This window comes from Eulemur rufifrons, chromosome 6 (assembly GCF_041146395.1).
Source record: "Eulemur rufifrons isolate Redbay chromosome 6, OSU_ERuf_1, whole genome shotgun sequence".
NCBI lineage: Eukaryota > Metazoa > Chordata > Mammalia > Primates > Lemuridae > Eulemur > Eulemur rufifrons.
In genome coordinates this window covers 76,527,026-76,548,524 of record NC_090988.1, presented here as the reverse complement: position 1 = coordinate 76,548,524, position 21,499 = coordinate 76,527,026, and the positions used below count along the sequence as shown (strand labels likewise).

General features: G+C 36.1%; 1 protein-coding gene across 1 annotated transcript; it reads right to left on the bottom strand.

Annotated features, from left to right (window-relative positions):
* Positions 1 to 3,261: 3,261 nt before the first annotated feature.
* On the bottom strand, positions 3,262 to 20,769 carry ARL14EP (ARF like GTPase 14 effector protein). Its single transcript, XM_069469753.1, has 4 exons — positions 20,715 to 20,769; positions 10,029 to 10,526; positions 8,405 to 8,532; positions 3,262 to 4,452 (listed from the first exon to the last, which is right to left on the bottom strand). The coding sequence occupies exons 2-4, from the start codon at positions 10,464 to 10,466 to the stop codon at positions 4,224 to 4,226; spliced, it is 795 nt and encodes a 264-aa protein (XP_069325854.1). The 5' UTR covers positions 10,467 to 10,526; positions 20,715 to 20,769; the 3' UTR covers positions 3,262 to 4,223.
* Between the last annotated feature and the right edge of the window lie 730 nt (positions 20,770 to 21,499).

Genomic DNA, 21,499 nt, shown 5'->3' with positions numbered 1-21,499 from the left:
TTTAATAAGTACATTTATTTTAAAACCATAGTGTAGGTAGTTACGGCAACTTTTTAAAAAGTATTTGTTTGCTTGTAATGACATGGAGTTCTAATTATTGTTTTTAAAAAAACCCATTATGTTTTAGTTGTGCCATTTCACAGGACTGAAATAAAATACTTCCAAATTTAAATACTTTTTTGTATTTAAAGACGTAATACTATTATCCCAGTTAACAATCTGCTTCATATGGTAAATCTCCTTTATTTTCTAGAAGCTAAATTATCTTGGTAAGATTAGTCAATCTTCACAACCATGCCATTGGAAATAATCTATAAATTGGGGGATATACTCTACTGAAGTCTGTTACGCCTTTCAAATTAAGTGTTCAATGGTGTTTGATATTTTTAAAAATAGATAAAAGCATTATTTCACCAAGTAGCTCCACTTTATAAAAATAAAAGAAACCCAGATTTCACTGTGTACATTTCTGTATCCTCACTCATATTCTTAAAAACAAAACAAAGCCCGATATAGTTGACTGTTGCTGGGCAAGACCCATGAGTGCTTCATAGAGAAACCCTTTTAGTTTGAGGATTTTTAATATCCACTTCAGTAGGCTATTATGGAATTACATGTCCATAGTTTAATTTAGAAGTGAAGAAATTAAGTGAAAGTAGTAGCAGCAGAGGGCAGTTTATTTTTATGAAGATACCAGCAGATGTCAGCAAAAACTAAGGCAGAATGTTAAGCTATTTCTAGCTGGGTTAACCATAACCTAAGTAGGAAATCTCTAATTACCAAAGTTCCATCCAGATAAGACATTTCAGGCTTCTACATTGTAATTCGACTTATAATCACCTTTTTGGAGGTGGGAGGGGTGTGTGAGGCCACAATGGGATCTGACTTTGTAGGACAGCAACAGCGTTTTCCAGGACTGAAACGTTCTGATTTTGTTTAAAACCAACCAACCAACCAACCATTCACAACACTATATAACAATCCAAACTACACTTGAGACAGCTACCTTCAATGAAAAAAAATCAAATGGTTTAAAGAATATTCCATATTACACTAATACAAGTTCAGGGGTTCTGAACACAGAGGTATTTGTGAATACATGAATGCAGTTATTTTTTCCTGGGAAGATAGTTCATAGTTTTCACCAGCTTCTAGCAGGAGTCTTTGACTCCCAAAAAGTAAAGAACTATGCTAAAACTTACTAAAATTATGTTTTTTATTAATAAATCACTATATATGTGTGTATATATGGATATTTATTTCAAAATTGATTTGCTTGAAACCATGCCAGGAAGGCAGTATTAGAAAGATTGCCAGGTTGTAGAATAGCTTGTTACAAAGAACCAGACTTAATATTTTAAAAATATAAGAATCCTATGTATGATATTCCAAGGTAAATAGCTGTTTTCATATATTTGTAAAAAATAGAAAAGATCACACAGGATGCCATCTATTTTATTCATGCATTTCTGCTTTACGGTTTGTGACTTTATCTTCTAGGACCTACACACAGCAGAAATTGTTTATATAACTTTTATTTTTGCTTTTTAGATTACTAGAATTCTAAAATGATTTAGCCACCTGGAATATTTATACAAAATATAAAGACGATCTAGATAATTTCATTATATTCCCTATTTCTGTAATTTTTATATTAAAAACCACTAAGGACTCATTATGTAATTTTTCCAAAACACAGCATTTATTACAGGTTACTCTAAATCAGATATACCTTTTTCTGTAAACATTTTTTATGCTTATGTACAGTCTAGTCCTCTAAATGGGCATGATGAATAATATTAGCAAAATTGCTCAAGAAGTTTTCCCTTGAAAAACTTTCTTATTACCATCTTTGAAAAATAATGTGTCTATTCTAAGAAATGGTGAAATACAGCAATTTGAATTTTACTCATTTTCCATCAAAAAGATATTTCTATTTTAAATGCAATTACCTGAGATTTTAACTTGTCCCTATGAAAAGCCTAACAAGCAATGGACTAATTCATATTTACAAACAAAAAAAAGAGAAACGACAGTAGTAATGTAACTAAGATCTTATTTATTATACTGGATGTTCAGATAAATTTGGAGTGTTTATATCTTCAACAAAATCTGGCATCTGACTTAAGTGAATAAAGCTAAAATATTTTGTCAGTGCTCAGGTGAAATATACAATCAAGGAATTGATAAGCTAACTTTATTTCTGACAACTAGAGCAGTGAACAATTAGAGCTTAAAAATGACATTTAATTCCAAGGTTGCAAGTACTATTCCAAAGTAAAACCAGTTAAAAAGATAACAAAATTAAAATGAAAAAAAAAATCTTTAATCCAAACTGGCCACGTAAATTTAGTTTTAATGGCTCCAAAATATTTCAAATAGCTAACACCTCATTTGATTAAACTGAAGTATTGTATTTATGGAAAAGAAAATAAAAACTTAATTTAGTGGCAATGTCCTACGTGACAAAACCTTTTAGACAAAATGACAGATGGCTATCTATAAAAAAGAAAGTACAGAGAGAAGATACCATTCCCTCACCGTCCAAGCAGCCCCCATGCAAATTCCAACATCGACAATCAATTCCCAAAATATGTATTTATAATCTATGTCTTAACCAGTGTTTCTCCACCTTTTTTTAATTATCATTCCCTTAAGGATAGGTCTTTTAGTCTTAACCAACCAACCCCCAAAGTGTGAATACCACAGGTATAGTATATGTTTATGTATTGTATGTATACTTGTGCTATATGCATAAGAAGATTTTTTTTGTCCCCCAAAACAAATTTTCACTAAGAATTCATGGTAAAACAATGAAAGGTTTACAGTATTAAAAAATTTTTTTATTTGATGAATAAATGAGAAGAGAAATATATTTTAGCACTTAGATATGTAGATTATTTCCAAAATAGTTTAACACTTAACTGTCAGTTGTATTACAATCAGTTTTCCTTGAAGTGGGCATTGTTCCCAGCTAAAGGCAGTCCTCGTTTTGCCACAATAAAGTGGGACCATAAAAATGGCCATGCAAAGCAAGCTTAATAATGGGAAAAAATGTGATCGTTCCATGACCTTTAAAAGTCTGTCAAAATATTAAAAACTAGCAGTCATAAATGTAGAAGAAAATGCAAAAAAGTTTAAAAATACTTCATATGTTGTAATTTAAAATGTTAGAAACATTGAGAATTAAACTGTTTCATTGTAAAAACCAAGAGTAGTCTGAATAGTGCTCGTCTTTTTTTGTCTAATTATGATACTGAGTAAAAATCTTTTCTATACGGTGGCAAATTATCATATTCGTTTGGATCAGCTTCTACCATTTTATTTGTACTTTCAATGTTGTAAAATATTTCTGTATCCACATTATATATCCTTTAATGTGAATTTTTTTTTAACCACCACTTCCTCTGGGACATGTTTATCTTTTTCGTCACAACCATTTTCCTCATTTATGTTGGTAAGTTTGCCTTCACTAAGTTCCCCTGGATGTATATCCAGAGTCTCTAGAAAGGCGGCAGTGCAAACATTCCCATTGATCAGTGATTTCTTGTGCAACTCTGTTAATGTTTCATTCAAATTTCACTTCCAGCATCATTATTTTTCATGTCTTTGCTCTATTTCCATTTTTGTTGGCTTTTTCAATTGTCCACTTTTGTAAAATGTCAAGTGGGTGACAAGGAGACCACACACGCTTCACTATGAGTGAATCGAGTAACAGATGCACAGGAACCAACCACTGGCAGAATTTTAAAGAAGTAACATGATTGGTCACTGATCATGAAGCACATCTGTTACACAGTGATCTGTGGACTGAAGAGCTAGCAGAGAAAATTGTACTTCATGCAGTTACTCACAGTTAATATATTGTGGTAAGTGAAATTTGAACCACGCTGATAGGAGACTGGTATTACTTAATTAAGTCACAGTCACTTTTAATTTTTGCCTGTGGAAACCATACAAATCAAGGGCTGCCTTTATACCTTAATTGTTTACATAGGCCCAGACTGGCTTAATGCTGACTTCTGAGAAATAGCCCATCTTAACTGCCCACCAAATAATGAATTTTAAAGCACTCAAAATGCAAAATAGTGCACACTGAGTGGATACTGAGGTGGTTTTCAAATTGTTGCCATTTGGCAATCAAGCTTAAAATATATTTTAAATGACAGAATTTTAGAAATAGCGAGAGGGCCTTTAAAGACCCCATGGTTTGATGCTACAAATTATCCAGCATGTTTATTATGAATTATTTCTCCTCCTTCAATTTCGATTTGCTCATACAGCCACTTGCGGTCACAGCGGCACTCAGCTCCACATTTGGTAGAACCACAGGCAGGACATGCATAGAAACATCCTAAGCAGTCTTCATCGAGGCAGTCACAGAGGTCCATCCCACTGAAAATCAGGAGGCCCTGGCTATCATAGACTTTACTCTTCGCTGGTATCACTTGTCTGTGAAATAAAACACAATGAATTACACCTCATCAATATATTATTGTTAAATATTTTTTTTTTTTTTTTTTTTTGTTGAGACAGGGTCTCACTTTGTTGCCCAGGCTAGAGTGAGTGCCGTGGCGTCAGCTTAGCTCACAGCAACCTCAAACTCCTGGGCTTAAGCGATCCTACTGCCTCAGCCTCCCGAGTAGCTGGGACTACAGGCATGCGCCACTATGCCCGGCTAATTTTTTCTATATAGATTTTTAGGTGTCCATATAATGTCTTTCTATTTTTAGTAGAGACGGGGTCTCGCTCAGGCTGGTCTCGAACTCCTGACCTTGAGCAATCCACCCGCCTCGGCCTCCCATTGTTAAATATTTACTTGAAAATACGGTAATGAAAAAAATTTACAGAGATAAAATATTTTGAATTGGGTCTTGCCAAAGTGGTACACAAATAATCAAGGTCAAGGCTTACTCTACAATCAGTAGTAAATGAACTCCAGGTGAGGAGACCTAACTCTAGAGTGTTGAGAAGAATCCAAAAAGCCTGGATATGGCTCTTGAAGTCCATTTAAAGGTCATTTCAGCAAGAGAATGGACAAAAACTTTGTCCAAAATATAAGTACATTTCTGTTGCAATGATTTCCCTTTTACCTTAAAGGGCTTTAATAGTGGCTAATTTTTATGGCTACCAATTTCTTCACTGTTTCATGAACATAGTTTTATCTTTATTATAGTATACTACCCTGTAGGTTTGGATACTGAAATTAAATCTTTTTCTTATTCTTTCATGGACTCTAGTAAATTGAGCCTAAAATATTTAAAAGACTCAATGGTAATCTTTAATATATAAAATAAATGGCATATATAGAAATGTTGATTGTATTTAATACTTAAAAATAATTCCAAATGATTACACTATATAATAACAGTTGTTTTAAAGAGTCATATTCTAAACAATTTAGTTCTTCATTCATTCTGTTGAGTGTACCAGAACTGCATTTTTATTTCAGATGTGTAAAAAATAAAAAGGAACCTTTCATTCTCATAAAATTTAAATACCTTTCAGCTGCCACCCATTGAGCAGAGATATACCAATTACAGGCATACCTGGAGATATTCTGAGTTCAGTTACAGACTGCAATAAGGTGAATATTGCAATAAATCAAGTCACACAAGTTTTTTGATTTCCCAGTGCATAAAAAAGTTATGTTATACTGTAGTCTATTGAGCATGCAATAGCCTTATGGCTAAAAAAGAATGTACATACCTTAATTACAAATACTCTATTGCGAAAAGATGCTAACAATCTGAGCCTTAAAGCGAGTTGTGATCTTTTTCCTGGTGGAAGGCTTTGCCTTGATGTTGATGGCTGCTGACTGATCAGCAATGCTGTTTGATAGCATCTTACCCACAGTAGAATTTCTTTCGAAATTGAAGGCAATCCTCTTAAATCCTGCCACTGCTCTATCAACTAAGTTTATGGATAATCTAAATCCTTCATTGTCATTTCAACAATGTGCACAGTATCCCCACTAGGAGTAGATTTCATCTCAAGAAACTACCTTCTTTGTTCACCTCCAAGAAGCAACTCCTCCTCTATTAAAGTTTTATCACAAGATTGCAGCAATTCAATCACATCATCAGGCTCCAATTCTAATTCCAGTTTTCTTGCTATTTCCACCACATCTGCAGTTACTTCCTCCACTGAAGTCTTGAACCCCTCAAAGTCATTCATGAGGACTGGAATCAACTTCTTCCAAACTCCTTTTGATATTGACCTCCTCCCATGAATCACAAATGTTCTTAATGGCATCTAGAATGGTGAATCCTTTCCAGAAGATTTTCCATTTACTTTACCCAGATCCAACAGAGGAATCACTACTGTGGCAGCTATAGCCTCACAAGATGTATTTCCTAAATAGTAAGACTTGAAAGTGAAAATTACTCCTTGACCCAGAATGCAGACTGTATATTGTGTTAGTAGGCATGAAAACAACAGTTATCTCCTTGTACATTTCATCAGCGTTCTTAGGTGACCAGGTGCATTGTCGACAAGCAGTAATATTTTGAATGGAATCTTTTTCTGAGCAGTAGGTCTCAACAGTGGGCTTAAAATATTCAGTGAACCATGTTGTAAAGGGATGTGCCGTCATTCAGGCTTTGTTGTGCCATTTACAGAGCATAGGCAGAGTAGATTTAACATAATTCTTAAGAGACCTAGAATTTTTGGAATGATAAAGGAGCACTAACTTCAACTTAAAGTCACCAGCTGCATTAACACCTACCAAGATAGTTAGCTTGCCCTTCGAAGCCAGGCACTGACTTCTTCTCTGTAACTACGAAAGTCGTAGATGACATTTTCTTCCAATAGACTGTTAATCTACAATGAAAATCTGTTTAGCGTAGATACCTTCATCAGTTATCTTTAGCTAAATCTTCTGGATAACTTGCTGCTTCACCTTGCCCTTTTATGTTATAGAGACGGCTTCTGTCCTTAAACCTCATGAACCACTTCTGCTAGCTTAATTTTTTTCCTGCAGTTTCCTCACCAATCTCAGCCTTGACAGAATTTAAGAGAGTTAGGGCCTTGCTCTAGATTAGTCTTTGGCTTAAGTGAATGTTGTAGCTGGTTTGATCTTCTATCCAGACCACTTAAACTTTTTCCATCTCAGCAATAAGGCTGTTTTGCTTTCTTATCATTTATGTGTTCACTGGAATAGCACTTTTAATTTCCTTCAAGAACGTTTCCTTTGCATTGACTACTTTGCTAACTGGTGTAAAAAGCCTACCTTTCGAATCTATCTCAGCTTTTGTCATGCCTTCCTCCCTAAGCTTACTTATTTCTGGCTTTTTTTTTTTTTTTTGAGACAGATTCTCACTCTGTTGCCCGGGCTAGAGTGCCGTGGTGTCAGCCTAGCTCACAGCAACCTCAAACTCCTGGCCTCAAGCGATCCTCCTGCCTCAGTATCCTGAGTAGCTGGGACTACAGGCATGCGCCACCATGCCCGGCTAATTTTTTCTATATATATTTTTAGTTGTCCATTTAATTTTGTTCTATTTTTAGTAGAGACGGGGGTCTCGCTTTTGCTCAGGCTGGTCTCGAACTCCTGAGCTGGTCTTAGCCTCCCAGAGTGCTAGGATTATAGGTGTGAGCCACCGCACCTGGCCTATTTCTGGCTTTTGATTTAAAGTGAGAGACATGCAACTCTTTCTTTCACTTCACCACTTAGAGGCCATTGTGGGGTTATTAACTGGCCTAATTTCAATGCTGTTATATCTTAGGGAATAGGAAGGCTGGAGAAAGGGTGAGAGACTAGGCAACAGCCGGTTGGTGGAGCAGTCAGAACACATACAACATTTATCAATTAAGTTTGCCATCTTACACTTGTGTGGCTGATGGTGCCCAAAACTATCAGTAATAACATCAAAGATATTGATTAAAGATTGCCAAAACAGATATAATAAAAAATTTGGAAAAACTGCAAGAAATACCAAAATGTAACACAGAGATACAAAGTGAGCATACACCGTTGGAAAAATGGCACCAATAGACTTGCTCAACACAGGGTTGCCACGAACCTTCAGTTTGTAAAAATCTATCTATAAGGCACAATAAAGTAAAGTGAATGAAGATAAAACAGGTACGCCTGTACTTAATATCAATGTTTTTCCAAAAAGTGAATCAATTCTAAGACATATAGTATGTTTCAATTATTTTAACTCTCATGCCAAAAGTATCCTGTTCACTTCACTGCTACCTTCTTGGAAACTAATTTTTAGAATTGAAAGGGATGTCTTAATTGTATATGAATAAAAGCCAAGGTCCTCAGAGGTTTTTACTGATTCCACGCTATCCAATCTAAAATATCTAAGGAGTAAATTCAAAATTTAAGAGAAAAATAGGGGACAATACATATGTGAAACAGCAAGTTAACATATGTCTTGAGTAACACACAGCTTACCTGTCTGAACCAGTGGGTGCATTTTTTGTAAGCCTTCTTTTTTCTCTTTTACCAGTTTCTGGAGCAAATTCAGTTTGCTTTCCTGGATTTGTAAATTGTAATGACCTCAAAGCTTTAGCAGTTCTTCCCTGAATAAAGGTAAACAAATTATCAACTCGAATCTTGACATCACACACTAAGTAAATCTTATACTTAATGTTAATCCAGATTATTCCTTAAACTGAAAGATAGTCTGGAATACATAAGAAAAAAAGCTTTTAGAGCCCAAGTGCAAGAAAATTTGCATGGCCCTGAACCACACTCAGAGTTTATTGGTTCATTTATTAATAACATTTCCATTATTTGATTTTAATCTCTGGCAGAGCAGGAGCAGAAGAGGACAGGCCTGGTGAAAACTGCAATATCTACTGCTACCACGAGAAGGAAGGTGGAAAACTGCTGTATAACCCAATCGTACATAGCAATCCTGAGTCCTTAAGAAAGGGTTCTATTATTATATTCTATGTATTTTTAAAAGCAAAGAAGTAAGATAGTTTTAAGTTCTGAAACGGTATTATAATCTTTTTAAAAAGCATTGAAAAAACAAAATTTCGGTGCTTAAGAGTTTAAGTTTTTTATTTTGCGGAGAGAACCAGAGAGCACAAGAGCAATTCCACAAGAACAATGGTTAGATAAGGTGAAGATGCTTCGAGTGACGGTACCAGCAAGCATTCGAATATAAACTGCAGAAAACACTGGGTCCTGGAGATGTGCCTCTGTGAGGACAACAAAAGGAAAATACTATATATAACTTAAAATTTTAATTATCTTTTAATTTGGTTTATTAATAAGGAGAAAATTGAGAAAGATATTCCAGCAGCAAGAATGAAATGATCAGTAAAAATTTCAAGAAGTGCTCTGTTGACATACTTGACCTTGTTCTACACCAAAGATTGCTTTATGAAATCTTAAATTGTTCTGATATGGTTAAATAATCTGCATGTAGGCAGATGAATAAGGGAGAGGTATAAAATATTTAATACTTTACAATGTAAAAATGTATGCTTTTTGACCACAGGGAGTTCTAAAATTAGCATTGACCCTAGCAAGTAAGAATTCAGAGCTAGAAGCAAAGAAAACTCACAAGCATTTAAAAAACTCAAACAGGAATGGAATAGTGTTAAAGGAGAGAGAAAGACTGAAATAAAAAACAATTATTTCAAGTCACTTCTTTGATGTTCCTTTTAAAGCAGTTATTTCCATGTCCTTCATAAAAAGAGGAATTCATACTGCTATAAAGACCCCCGCTGGCTGGCATGTCCCACTGATTACTTTGGTATCAGAAACTAAATCTTGGCTTTGCAAGAATGTTCTAAAAGACACTCCTAATCTCTTAGCTCTAAAAGTTGTAGCTTGGAGTCTCAGGCATAGTGTATCATTCCTTTCCCAGGTCTGCTTTATCACCCAGTCTTGACCTTGGGTATATGGAAAAATTCAGAAACACCATTTACTTTTACCTCCCCAACTTTAAATTCACTGTATGCTAATGAATAAAGTAATAATATAAATATGATTTCTTTATAGTTCAATAAAATCTCACATTGTAGAAATTCCATAGTAGGAAAAAAATGACTACTATACATACATCTGATTCAGGTTTTCTTTTCTGGCGGTCCTCAGAATCAACATCCACACTTCCATTGATTATCTGTGTACATTTTGGACAAAGCTTCCAACCAGGTACAAGTTGTCTTCCAAATTTTGCACTCAGAAAAGTGGCATCATCTAAGTCGATTACATGCAAATTTTTTTTGGCTAGTTTTTTGTGTATGTTAAAGGGGTCACAGCATGACTTCTGCAGATCCTCAAATCTGTCAATGTAAATTTTTACATGATGAAAGCAAATTGTATTGTTCCCAGACAGTGTCATTCCAGTTCTAAGTTGAAGTAAGAGCATATCATTTGATGACAATTCTTGCAAAGTCTTGAAACCTGTGTGACGAGTATAGTAGGTTTTATGGCACTCATTTGTGGTACGAAGCTGGACTCCAACCGAACACGGATCCATCATTCTTGATTCCATCAAATTTTCCCACTTATTTTGTTTAGAGATCTCTCTTTAATAGGTCATGTGCTGATCACCCTAATGAAAACATTAAAGAGAATCAGATTTGTGCTGCAAATTTTTCATCTGGGAAACTGAAAAAGCATTTGATAAAATTCAACACCCATTTAAAAGCAAATGAGGAATAGAAAGGTATTTACCAAAAGCCTACAAAATAACCATTATATTTAATCAAACATTAGACATATTACCTGTAAAGTGAGAACTATAGAAGAATATCTGCTATCACAGATTCTACTTATGACCACATAAGGATTAAAAAGGAAGAAACAAGAAATATTACCCAAAGACGATATAAGTATCTACAAGAGAAATATAAGAGATTCAACAAACTATTAGAACTAGTAAGAGAATTCAGCAGGAATGCTGGAAACCAAAAACACTATAAGATACCTTATAAAATACACAGATCTTACAAAAGATATGGAAGAGTTTCCCTAAATAAATATAGGTATTTTATCATGGGAAGCCTGACTACAGTAAATATGTCAATTCTCTAGGAATCTATCTATAAATCCAATGCTATTCCAATCAAAATCCCATCAGATATTCTACCCTCACACCCTGGGACTTTAGCAAGCAGGTCTATGTGAAAGAGTAAAGGTCCCAGAAAGCCAAGATAATCTTGAAGGAAAATAAAGTTAGATTATTAATTTACTACAAAGCTAAGATAATTAAAACAGTGTGGTACCGGTATAGATTAGACAAATAGATTCATGAATAGCTTGGTGTATGACATGTGGTACTATAATCAATGGGATGCCACATTAATCTAGAAAGACTTTTAACCAGCTAACATGTGGAAAATGAGTAAGATTTCTTCTGCACAAACAAAAATCAATTACAGATGGATTAAAGAATTAAATATGAAAAGAAAAACTGTAAAAATGTTTATGAGAAAATAAAGATGATTTTGTGATACGGGAGTAGGAAAGAATTTTTCAAAGAAAGCACAAAGAAAAAGACTGATACATTTGATTATGTCAAAATTACACACATTTCTGTATAACAAAAGGAGAAAAAAAACACACACCTGAAAGTATTGTCAGATTATACCAAATATTCAAACAACTTCTGACTTCAATTAGAAAATAAAGAACCCATTGGAAAACTAAACAAATAGGCAATTCACAGAGAAAGAGAACAAAGCCAATAAATGCATACAAAGTATTTACCTCATAGTTCTTAGGAAAATATAAATTAAATACCATTTCTCAAACATTAGCTTGAAAAAGATTTAAAACTCTAATATCCTACTGCTGGCTAAGATGTGGCCAATGCTGGGGCAGGGGTGGGTGCAGTGGCTCACGCCTGTAATCCTAGCACTTTGGGAGGCTGAGATGGTAGGATCGCTGGAGGTCAGGAGTTCCAGATCATCCTGAGCAAAAGCAAGGCCCGTCTCAACTAAAAATCGAAAGAAATGAGCTGGACAATTAAAAATATATAGAAAAAATTAGCTGGGCATGGTGGCACATGCCTGTAGTGCCAGCTACTCAGGAGGCTGAGGCAGAAGGATTGCTTGAACCCAGGAGTTTGAGGTTGCTGTGAGCTAGGCTGATGTCACGGGCACTCACTCTAGCCCAGGCAACAGAGCGAGACTCTGTCTCAAAAAAAAAAAAAGATGTGGCCAACTCCTACAGGCTCCTTATACTTTGGTAGGAACATACATTGCTGCAACTGCTTTACAATGTTCTGCAAGTTCTTGCCAACCGAAGAAGTACATACCCCAAGACCAAGCACTTTCAGTTCTAGGTGTCTATGCTGAAAAAAATTATCTCCAATATGAGCACAAGTTATATACAAAAATTTTCAGCATTCACTGTTTTTGGTAGTGAAAGATGAGAAATAACCTAATTGTAAAAGATGAGAAATTGTGGGTCACTCATTCAAGGGACTTCTACGTAACAGTTAAAATGAATAAACTGCATGAATTATAGGAATCAGCATGCATAAATCTCAAAGACAAATCTGAAGTGAAAAAAATCTGCTACAAGACATATAGTTTCATCATTAATATAAAATTTTAAATGTAAAATGGTATAAAGATTTATGGATGAAAACATTAACACATACTAAAATATAAACGAGAGTAACAGATGCCAAATTTGTGGATACTTCTGAAGAGGAAAAAACATTTTTTTTTTTTTTTCCTCCAAAAAGAATTACAGAAAATAAGGCTTGGTGGCGTGTAAAGAAGTGTCTCATTATTTTCTATACCTCCTATTTGAAATTTTTCAAAGCAAATTAAAAAAACTAAGTTGAATTTTTAAGAAAAGATGCAACAAATGCAAGTCACTAGGAAAAAACTGTTGTTGAGAAAAGATGTGACCCACTGAAACATGGGTGGTGGTATTGTGAAATCCAGGATTCTGAAATTTTGCAGTTTTTAAGCTTTGCTCTTCTTTAAAAAACAACAAAAAAAGTGGCTAGAAATCTTAAATACTTTTTGACATGGTTTCTGCAGAAACTATATAATCAGTAAAGCCACATACAAAGAAAAAAACCCTTGCCTCGAGTAACAAAAAATGGTGAATAAATATATATCTGTTTTAAGTCAATACTAAATTTAGAAAGTTAAAAAATATACTTTGAAGTGTTAAAATTTTATTGAACATTTTAACTGAAAAAATTTTAAAACTGGTTAAAACAGTATTCTGTTTTAGCCAACTTTTAAAATTCAAGAAATATAGGTCCCAATCACATCTGATAAAATGGCTTGTGTCATAGTAATAATTAGATTTTTGTTCAAAGAGAAAATTGGATTAAGATAAATTAAGGAGTGGAAAAAGAAGAGGCCAGAGTTAAGGTTACAAAACAACAAAATATGAGACAATGTATCTTAGCAAATATGGGACACAAATCTGGCTCTGATCTTAAGTCAATACAAAGAAGGAAACTAGATCACCCATCCCCCAGCACATTATAGAAACTGTTAACGCTTAGTATCTTAATACCACATATTTTCATTATATTTTCAGGTAACTATCACCAATTTGTAGCCACTAATTTACAACAGGATTATTTTTTTAATCATAAAGCTATTTCCTAGTGTTCAAAACTTGGGCTGTCCTGACAGGAAAAGCATCTTGTGACTTAGGAAATTTATTTTAGAAACCTTATCTGTCCATAGTAATAACACATTTTTACCCTTTAAGGTAATTTTATTTACCCTATTAATCTTAATTTTAGGTAGAAAAAATATTATTTTGGCTATTGGGGGCCTCTGTTCCCTTAGTTTCCTTTAATCTTGGCTAAACCACTACTTAATTCACAAGAGTTCATCAGCAGACTCTTGTAACTTGTGCCAGTGAAGTTCAATACCTATTTCTAAGGACTTTCTTGGAAACTTGGAAATATAATTAACCCTTACTAAATCTATTTTTCTAGTTAAGTTTTTGCTTGGACATCTTCCACAAGAGCATAAGTTCTTTTTTCCCTCACAAAATTCTTTTATTAACTTTAAACTACTATGAACTTTGGACTCTTATTTGGAGTGCAGAGTTAAAAGTTTTTTCCTTCAAGTAAGCCATGATGCTATCAGTCTTTGAAAACATCCCTTCTGGTAAAAAGTGGCTTCCAGCCATTTCGAGCTCTTGGCATACTTTAGAACACTATAATTTTTGGAGAAGCACTTAAAGGAATTATACTGCCCCCATAATTATGGTACTACTTTCTAAGCAGCCATTCTCCAAGCGTCACTGCTGGGGTGGAATTATTTATTATTGTTATTGCCAGACAAACTGCAGGATGTTCAGCTAAATTGCAATTTAGGATAATATGCAATTTTTATCTAACAAATAATTATTTTAATTATGTCCCAAATATAGCTAAAAATTCACTGTCTGAAATTCAAATTTAACAGTGCATCCTGTATTATTATTTGCTAAATCTGGCAACCCCATTTTCTGCATCTTCCAGTAAGTAGAGATCTTTCCCAATTGATGCCAACTCTATATCTTACCTGTTGCTAAGAGAAAACTGAATTTCCTATGAGCAAATTACAGGACTAGCTCAGTTTAAAATTAAAATGTCTTACCGAACAAATTGTCAGGTACAGTAAAAACTGAATTTTACACACTGATTAAAACTCAGTGGCACATTAATACCATTCACACTTGAGTGAACTATCAGGGTAAAAGTGCATTCCCCTCAGTTAAAGGCAGTTTCACGCTTTAAGTCTTACATAGGTTAGCTTCCTTATATAGGTTAGCTGATTTACAATGAGGTAGTTTGCTCATGTACTGCCAAAGAAGAGTACAACTAGCTCAAGAAGCATAAAATTTCAGGCAGTGATAAGTGATCACTGTCTGCTTTCTAAAAACTATACCCTCTGGTGGCTTCTCCTCTGTTATATTCCTCAATGTCCTCATTTCCAGATTTTCTGTCCTCTTAAAGTTCTGTTATAGAGCTCTTTGGATCTACTCCCTAGCAATTGTTATTGCTCATTTTGACCTGTGTTCTGGCAATGTGGCCTAAAATTGATATTTTATTTTCTTCAAGTGACAGTCCAGCAATTTCATGTTGTTCCCTTTACCTACAGTACAGTGCTATGTTCTTTAGTAAACTACCTAACCCCTTCCTTAATCAATATAGTCAGAAATGCACTGCTATTTGCTTTCCATAAACCAGCACTGGCATCAGCTGGGAACAGCCCTAGACACACTGAATCAGGATCTGCATTTAAAAAAAGATGTCCGGTGATTTGTAAGCAAATTACAGTTTGAGAGGCACTGCTTCAGACAATTCAATTAAAAAAATTCTCCAAACAGCTTCTAAATTTTATAGAATATACCAAAAAGAGTAAGAAAAACACACATGTATTTGTCTTCCAAGAAGTCTGACACTAGGGAAGACTATAGGAGCAGGGAGTTTTAAATTTGACAAAATAGGGTCAGAGAAAAATATCTGCTTCAATAGAAAACTGCACTGTTGAAAGCACAGCCTTTCAGGTTTTCACATTCTGATTATATGGGGCCTCTGAGTCTTTTAATGCCTTTGAGTTATTTTACAACTGTCAACTGTAGATAGCCAGCAGCAATGAAAAATAATTTTTGTCTGTATTCTTATAAATTCTATCTGGTAGAGGTTCAATGAACTTTCCTGCCCCACTGTGGAGGAAATCCGTTTTGCCTTCATTTGAACATTTATTTCAATATTCCTGCTCTATAAACATGTCTGTACTTTTTATTGTTATTTAAACTGGTTATAACATCTTAACTGTTCTCTTGTTCCCTTGTTAATAAGTTAAACAAAAATCTTCAACATGTGTTCATTTTCTGTGTGATAGTCATGATTTTACTACCCTCCCCCTTTTTGTGGAAAATTATCTCTTAACATAGGAAAAGATTAATCTGCTCCAGCCAATCATTTTGAGCAGTACAATACCTACTATTCCTCATGGAAGAAGAAAACAAGTCCTGCTTCTTAAAGGACAACAAGCAAACCAATAACAAACAAAAAATCTTAAATGTATTCATTTATACCTCATTAATTTGGATTTTTTTACCTGCCCCAATCTTAGAAAGATTCACCACTGTACAAATGAAATCTAGGTTTTATTTATTTATTTATTTTGAGACGGAGTCTCACTCTGTTGCCTGGGCTAGAGTGAGTGCCGTGGCGTCAGCCTAGCTCACAGCAACCTCAAACTCCTGGGCTCAAGCAATCCTCCTGCCTCAGCCTCCCGAGTAGCTGGGACTACAGGCATGTGCCAGCATGCCCGGCTAATTTTTTCTATATATATTTTTAGTTGGCCAGATAATTTCTTTCTATTTTTAGTAGAGACGGGGGTCTCCCTCTTGCTCAGGCTGGTCTCGAACTCCTGACTTCGAGCGATCCACCCGCCTCGGCCTCCCAGAGTGCTAGGATTACAGGCGTGAGCCACCGTGCCCAGCCAAATCTAGGTTTAAATACTTTCAAAACTACACCTAGTGATGTAGATTTACAAATACTAATATTTATTTAATTCCTGAATGGGCCAGTGGGCCTCCTAAGGACTTTTTTTTGACACTGGGTCTCACTCTTTTACCCAGGCTGGAGTGCAGTGGTCTCCTCAGAGCTCATGGCAAAAAACTCCTGGGCTAGAGCAATCCTCATTGGCCTCCCAAAGTGCTAGAATTACAGGCATGAACCACTGCACCTAGCTCTAAGGCCTTCTCATATAGATGTCTGTGTACTTATTTATTTTCAAGGTCCAATAGCAAAAATACCTTTTGACAAGTTGAATTTTACCTGAGTCCTGTGTTCCTGGTTCTTTAACAGCCATAGTTAAAGAAATCCTCCCATTGTTCCCTCTGCTTGACTAAGACTCAAGGATGCCTGACCCCTTATGTACCTATGACCAGAGCCTTTTGCTTCATTTATGAATTTATGAATAATTTGCTTGTCCCTCCTTATCAACTGGAACAAAATGCCTGTTGACCAGCCTTTAAAGTTTTTCTCCTTCCCTCAAGTCCCTGAACTTTGGCCAACCCTTGGCCAGAGACAGTGAACAACCCCTCCTGAACAGGCTGGCCTCAGGGGAAAACATTCGCTGATCTATACTATCAGATAAATCACTCTTATCCCACTTCCTCATACCTATTATTTTTTTTTTAAAACCTCTGCAATTATTAGTTTATTAGTATCATCCAGAACTCAGATGTTCAGTATTCCTTCTGAAATTACATAAACAAATGCAAATGGAAAGAATCCAAGCCAAAATTATATAACGAAACAGCACTCCATCACAAAAGCGTGTAAAATTACACAATGCTATTTTAAAATACTGGCACTTTTAAGAGGATAATCTCAAAAAAACCACAAAATTGCCACATTGTTCCCTAAATTGCTGAGCAGATAAACATAACTTTAGTGAATCAGTTTGGGTGTTGTAAAGAAAAATTAAATTCAAATAACTTGAATAATTTGTATTGAGATGCAAAGTTTAAGTTTCACCTTTCCTCATCAATTTGATTGATAAAGGGGCAAACCACAATACAGGAAAATATAATCTATTTTAAAAATGTGGTATCATTTTAAAGGCTGGCCCAATTAATTAAAGATACTCTTAATGGAGAACCTCAAGTTTCCTGAGTAGTCCATATTTAGATAAATAGGAAAAGACATTTACAGCCAGCACTTTTCTAGTCTTTGCTGGGACTAACATCAGCAAAAAATGTTAATATGGCAGTCTTGTATTTTAAGCTAATGCTTTTGGGGATACATTCTCAGGTCTTCTTTAATGTGGGAACTGCAAAATACAACAGCCATTACATGGTAATGGGAGTTAAAGAATAGAGTCCTCATATAAAGATTAGAACATATTTTCCTACCTATTCTTTGTAACATAATTTACTCCTTTGAGATGCTTCTCAGAGATCTTTTGGCCAGAGTTCTCCCCATTGCAGTAGTCCCTTTCCTCCTTTGGCAATTATCTTTTTTAAATTATCAAATAAAAGTTATTTTCTCAGTATATTTTGTGATTCTAAGATTAACATTTAATATTTTTATAGCACTACCAGAAGTGTCAAAAGAGAATGAAATAAATGTAGAATAGACTAGACCCATTCTACTAACTTAGGTAGTAAAAGTATTTGTTCCTTATATAATTTGAAAGCTGCCAGCTCAGGGAATTATTCAGCTTTACATCTTGAGTTTTAAATGAGCTCTTAAACATATTTCTTGCTACCCACTACCAAACTATAAGGTAGGTAAGGTCAGAAGGATTGAGGAAGATAAGCAAACACATACAAGGACATGATGGTTGCAAGCCTCCTCTAATAAGGCAAGGTCTAGGACATTATCACAGGGTTTCTACAGGTGTTAAAGCAGAACACCATCACTAACAAAACAATAACAGAGGGAGCTGAGGATTAATCAGGAACTCATTTTTTCTTCCCAATTTTTTAGGGGAGATGTGACAATCTGTGTTCCAATATGTTGATTTCCCTTAATACAACTTTTTACTGTCTTACTAGTCTCCCAACTAGTCAGAAAAGTAGCATTAAGAGGAAATTTAACCAAATAAGAAATTCACTTAATTTCAACTCATAGGTCTTTCTCTTTCACGAAAAACAAAGTTTTCATGAAATGTTCCACAAAAAAAATGGGAATTTTTTTGCATAGTCTTACAACTTATAAAGCATTTACCTGGATTATCTTTTATTGAAAATAAAATAATATCATCTACCCCTACTACCTCAAATCAGCAGCTTTAGTTATGGGCACACACACCTACAAAAGTCAGGCATCTTGCAATTGTGAACTTTTTTGTGTCTATTATCTTCAAATACCAACTACCTATATCATGTCAATGGGCATTAACTGAAGGCTTCAAAAGCCAAGATGATAGTCTCAATCCTCAAGAAGACCCAGGCTCAATATGAATGGTAAAGAGAATTTAAAACAAAAATGCAGCCCCTAGTACCATTTAAAAGATTCGATTAAAAAGTGCCTGTAGTTAACAAAAAGTTAATAAAAAGTGCCAGGTACAGCACTAAGTGCCAACATCATCTCATGAATCTTCACAACCTTGAGATAAGTACTATCATCTCCATTTACAGATGAAGAAACTGAAGCTTACGACTGTAGTTACCAAGCCTAGTACAGTGCCTGCTATTGCTCAAGCATTTGCTGAATAAATAACTTTTAAATAAAAATCCTACTTTCACTTTATATGAAGAATTACTCCTAATTAGTTCCTATCAGTTTACTCTAGGCTCACCTAATGCACTCCCCTCACATTTTTAAATGCTTTGTCCTGTGTACTTTCAAGTCATTTCTGGAATAATTTAGCAAACCCTTCTGGCTTCCAAACCCCATTTGCAATTCCTTCCTATCCCTCTGGCCCTTAAAAGGTCAAAGAGAGCACAAGAGGGATTTCAACACTTAGAGGTTATCTCCAGACCAAGAGGAGTGGGTAAAGCTGTTCTCATTCTACCTTATTTTTGTTGTGGCCCAAACTGCCAAACAATACTTATTAACACGGTGGATATTAAATGACTGTGAAACTGAACTGTAACTATTTTGTTGAAATACTTTCACCCCTTCCTACAAAATAATGTCTGGATGCTTGCACGGTTTGTTCCAAACACCACATAGTCCAGGCCACATAACACTACCAACAAAGCTCTTTTACCCGTTATGCCTTTAATATCGTCCTCTCTTCGTGGAAAGCCTTTGGCTCTTTCTGTGCCCGGCAATGCTAACTTATCTTTCAAGACACCATCAGTGTCATCACCTATCTGGTGAAGTATCCAAATACTACTACTGTTACAAGTCCTCTTTGCTCTGTGTTTGCACAACCCTTTCATAGTGCGTTGAAACTTTTTCTCAATTACCTCTCAGCTGCTGGAAGGCTAAGAGCTATAGGGTGCTATTTTCCGCATCAACCAATGTAAAAGAATAACTTCAAGGACTTCCCTTTCCATGTCGCTCATCACATGATTTTTGTTACTTGTTAGTCTTTTCCATTACGTACAGAGCTGTGAGGGAAACGGATCCCCAGATCCTGTTTACAGTTATGGCTTCTCTAGCACAATACTGGCACTTAGTTGACACTTAACGTCTTTAGAATGAAAACATGTTCAGAAACTGCCAGAATCTCACGTCCAGATGGGCGAATCTCCCGAAATCATTATGACTAGACCTCCAGGAACCTGCAGTCAGTCCCATCCCAACCCTGTCGTGGTCACATGGATTACTGCCCTTAAATCAAAATGACAGAATCCACCAGATACATCCAGTGAGCACCTACTATGTTCAAGGTACCTGACTAAATATATATATATATATATATATATGTTACTTAGCCTCCGACCTCAACCAAATAGCTAAGGCCGAGAGGATTCTGATTTTAAAAATTAAAAACAAAATAGGAGATATAAGAGGCATACAGGGTTCAAGGCCACAATAACCCTAACTAGTAGAAGCCAAAATCATAGTTTTGAGAGCTCCGGGCCTCCTGAAAAGAGGCGACAACCCGCGGAGGGGACAGAAACTCCACCAGGCTTTGACTCAAGGGGCCCTTAGCGGAACAGGGGCTGGGGGTGGGGATCCGCAGGGCGGGAGGTTGCAGGAGGCCCCAGCCAACAGCAGAAAATCCCCTTCATGTGTGCGGGCCTCCTCTCCCATCTCTCCTCGGGGACCTCCGTGACGCCGCCCGGGCTACCTCCCCACCCAGGAGCCCCTCCCCACGTCCCCTCTCCTCCCCTGGTCCCCTTCCACCTTAGCTTGAGCTCTCCTCCGTCCGGGTTCGAGCAGGACCCTAGCCGACACTGGACAGACTCGGTACCCGCTCTCCAGCTCGTCCCCGTGCTACCACTGAGAGGACGGCGAGCGCGGGCTAGAGAGGCTCAGAGCCACCATAGAGAGAAGTCCGGGAGAAGCCTAGAGCGGAACCCAGCGCGCGGCCTCTGGCGGCGGAAAGGGCGGGTGACGTGAATTGGCGAATGATTCAAGCGAAGGCAATAGTTGCTTCAGGCGCTGACTGGTCTTTGCAGCCTCCGCGGTGAGGGAGTAGAGAAGGCGCAGAGGGCCATTTCTGAGAAGATACAGATTCCACTAACTTGGCTTGTGTTTGCACACCTCTACACTTGTGCATGATACTAAACCTTCGCACCCAAATACCCCTAAACCCTGAAGGGGAGTGAGCGAGTTTAACGGACCCAATAAAGGTCTTACATTTTATTTCTTTCATGCAATCGAAATGTATTCCCTTCCTTTTGTTATACTATAATCTATAAAAATAGCTTTTAGTTGGAGTAAAATGTAGGCTCCAGGAAAAAGCTTCTAAACTTTTTGAGGAAAGAGTATCTTTCTAATATCCTGTTGTCCGGTACAGTGCAGGGGCTCATTAACTTTTAAAGTGAATTTTATTCATCTAGAATCATTGAGAGCTCGAAGTCTCCCAATCTGAAGATTCTTGGCCTTTTAACCATTTTAAGGCAGGGATAGGAGGGAAAGAAAAACAATTGTTTTAACCAACAAGTGAAAAATATGGGACAGACAAG

Bases quoted from the DNA above. Each gene is read 5' to 3' on its own strand.
- ARL14EP (XM_069469753.1), bottom strand. From the start codon at position 10,466: ATGGAATCAAGAATGATGGATCCGTGTTCGGTTGGAGTCCAGCTTCGT. The intron at 8,533-10,028 runs GTATGTATAGTA...ACCTTTATTCAG, and splicing joins AAAGAAAACCTGAATCAGAT to GGAAGAACTGCTAAAGCTTT. The intron at 4,453-8,404 runs GTAAGCTGTGTG...TTTATTTCACAG, and splicing joins GCACCCACTGGTTCAGACAG to ACAAGTGATACCAGCGAAGA.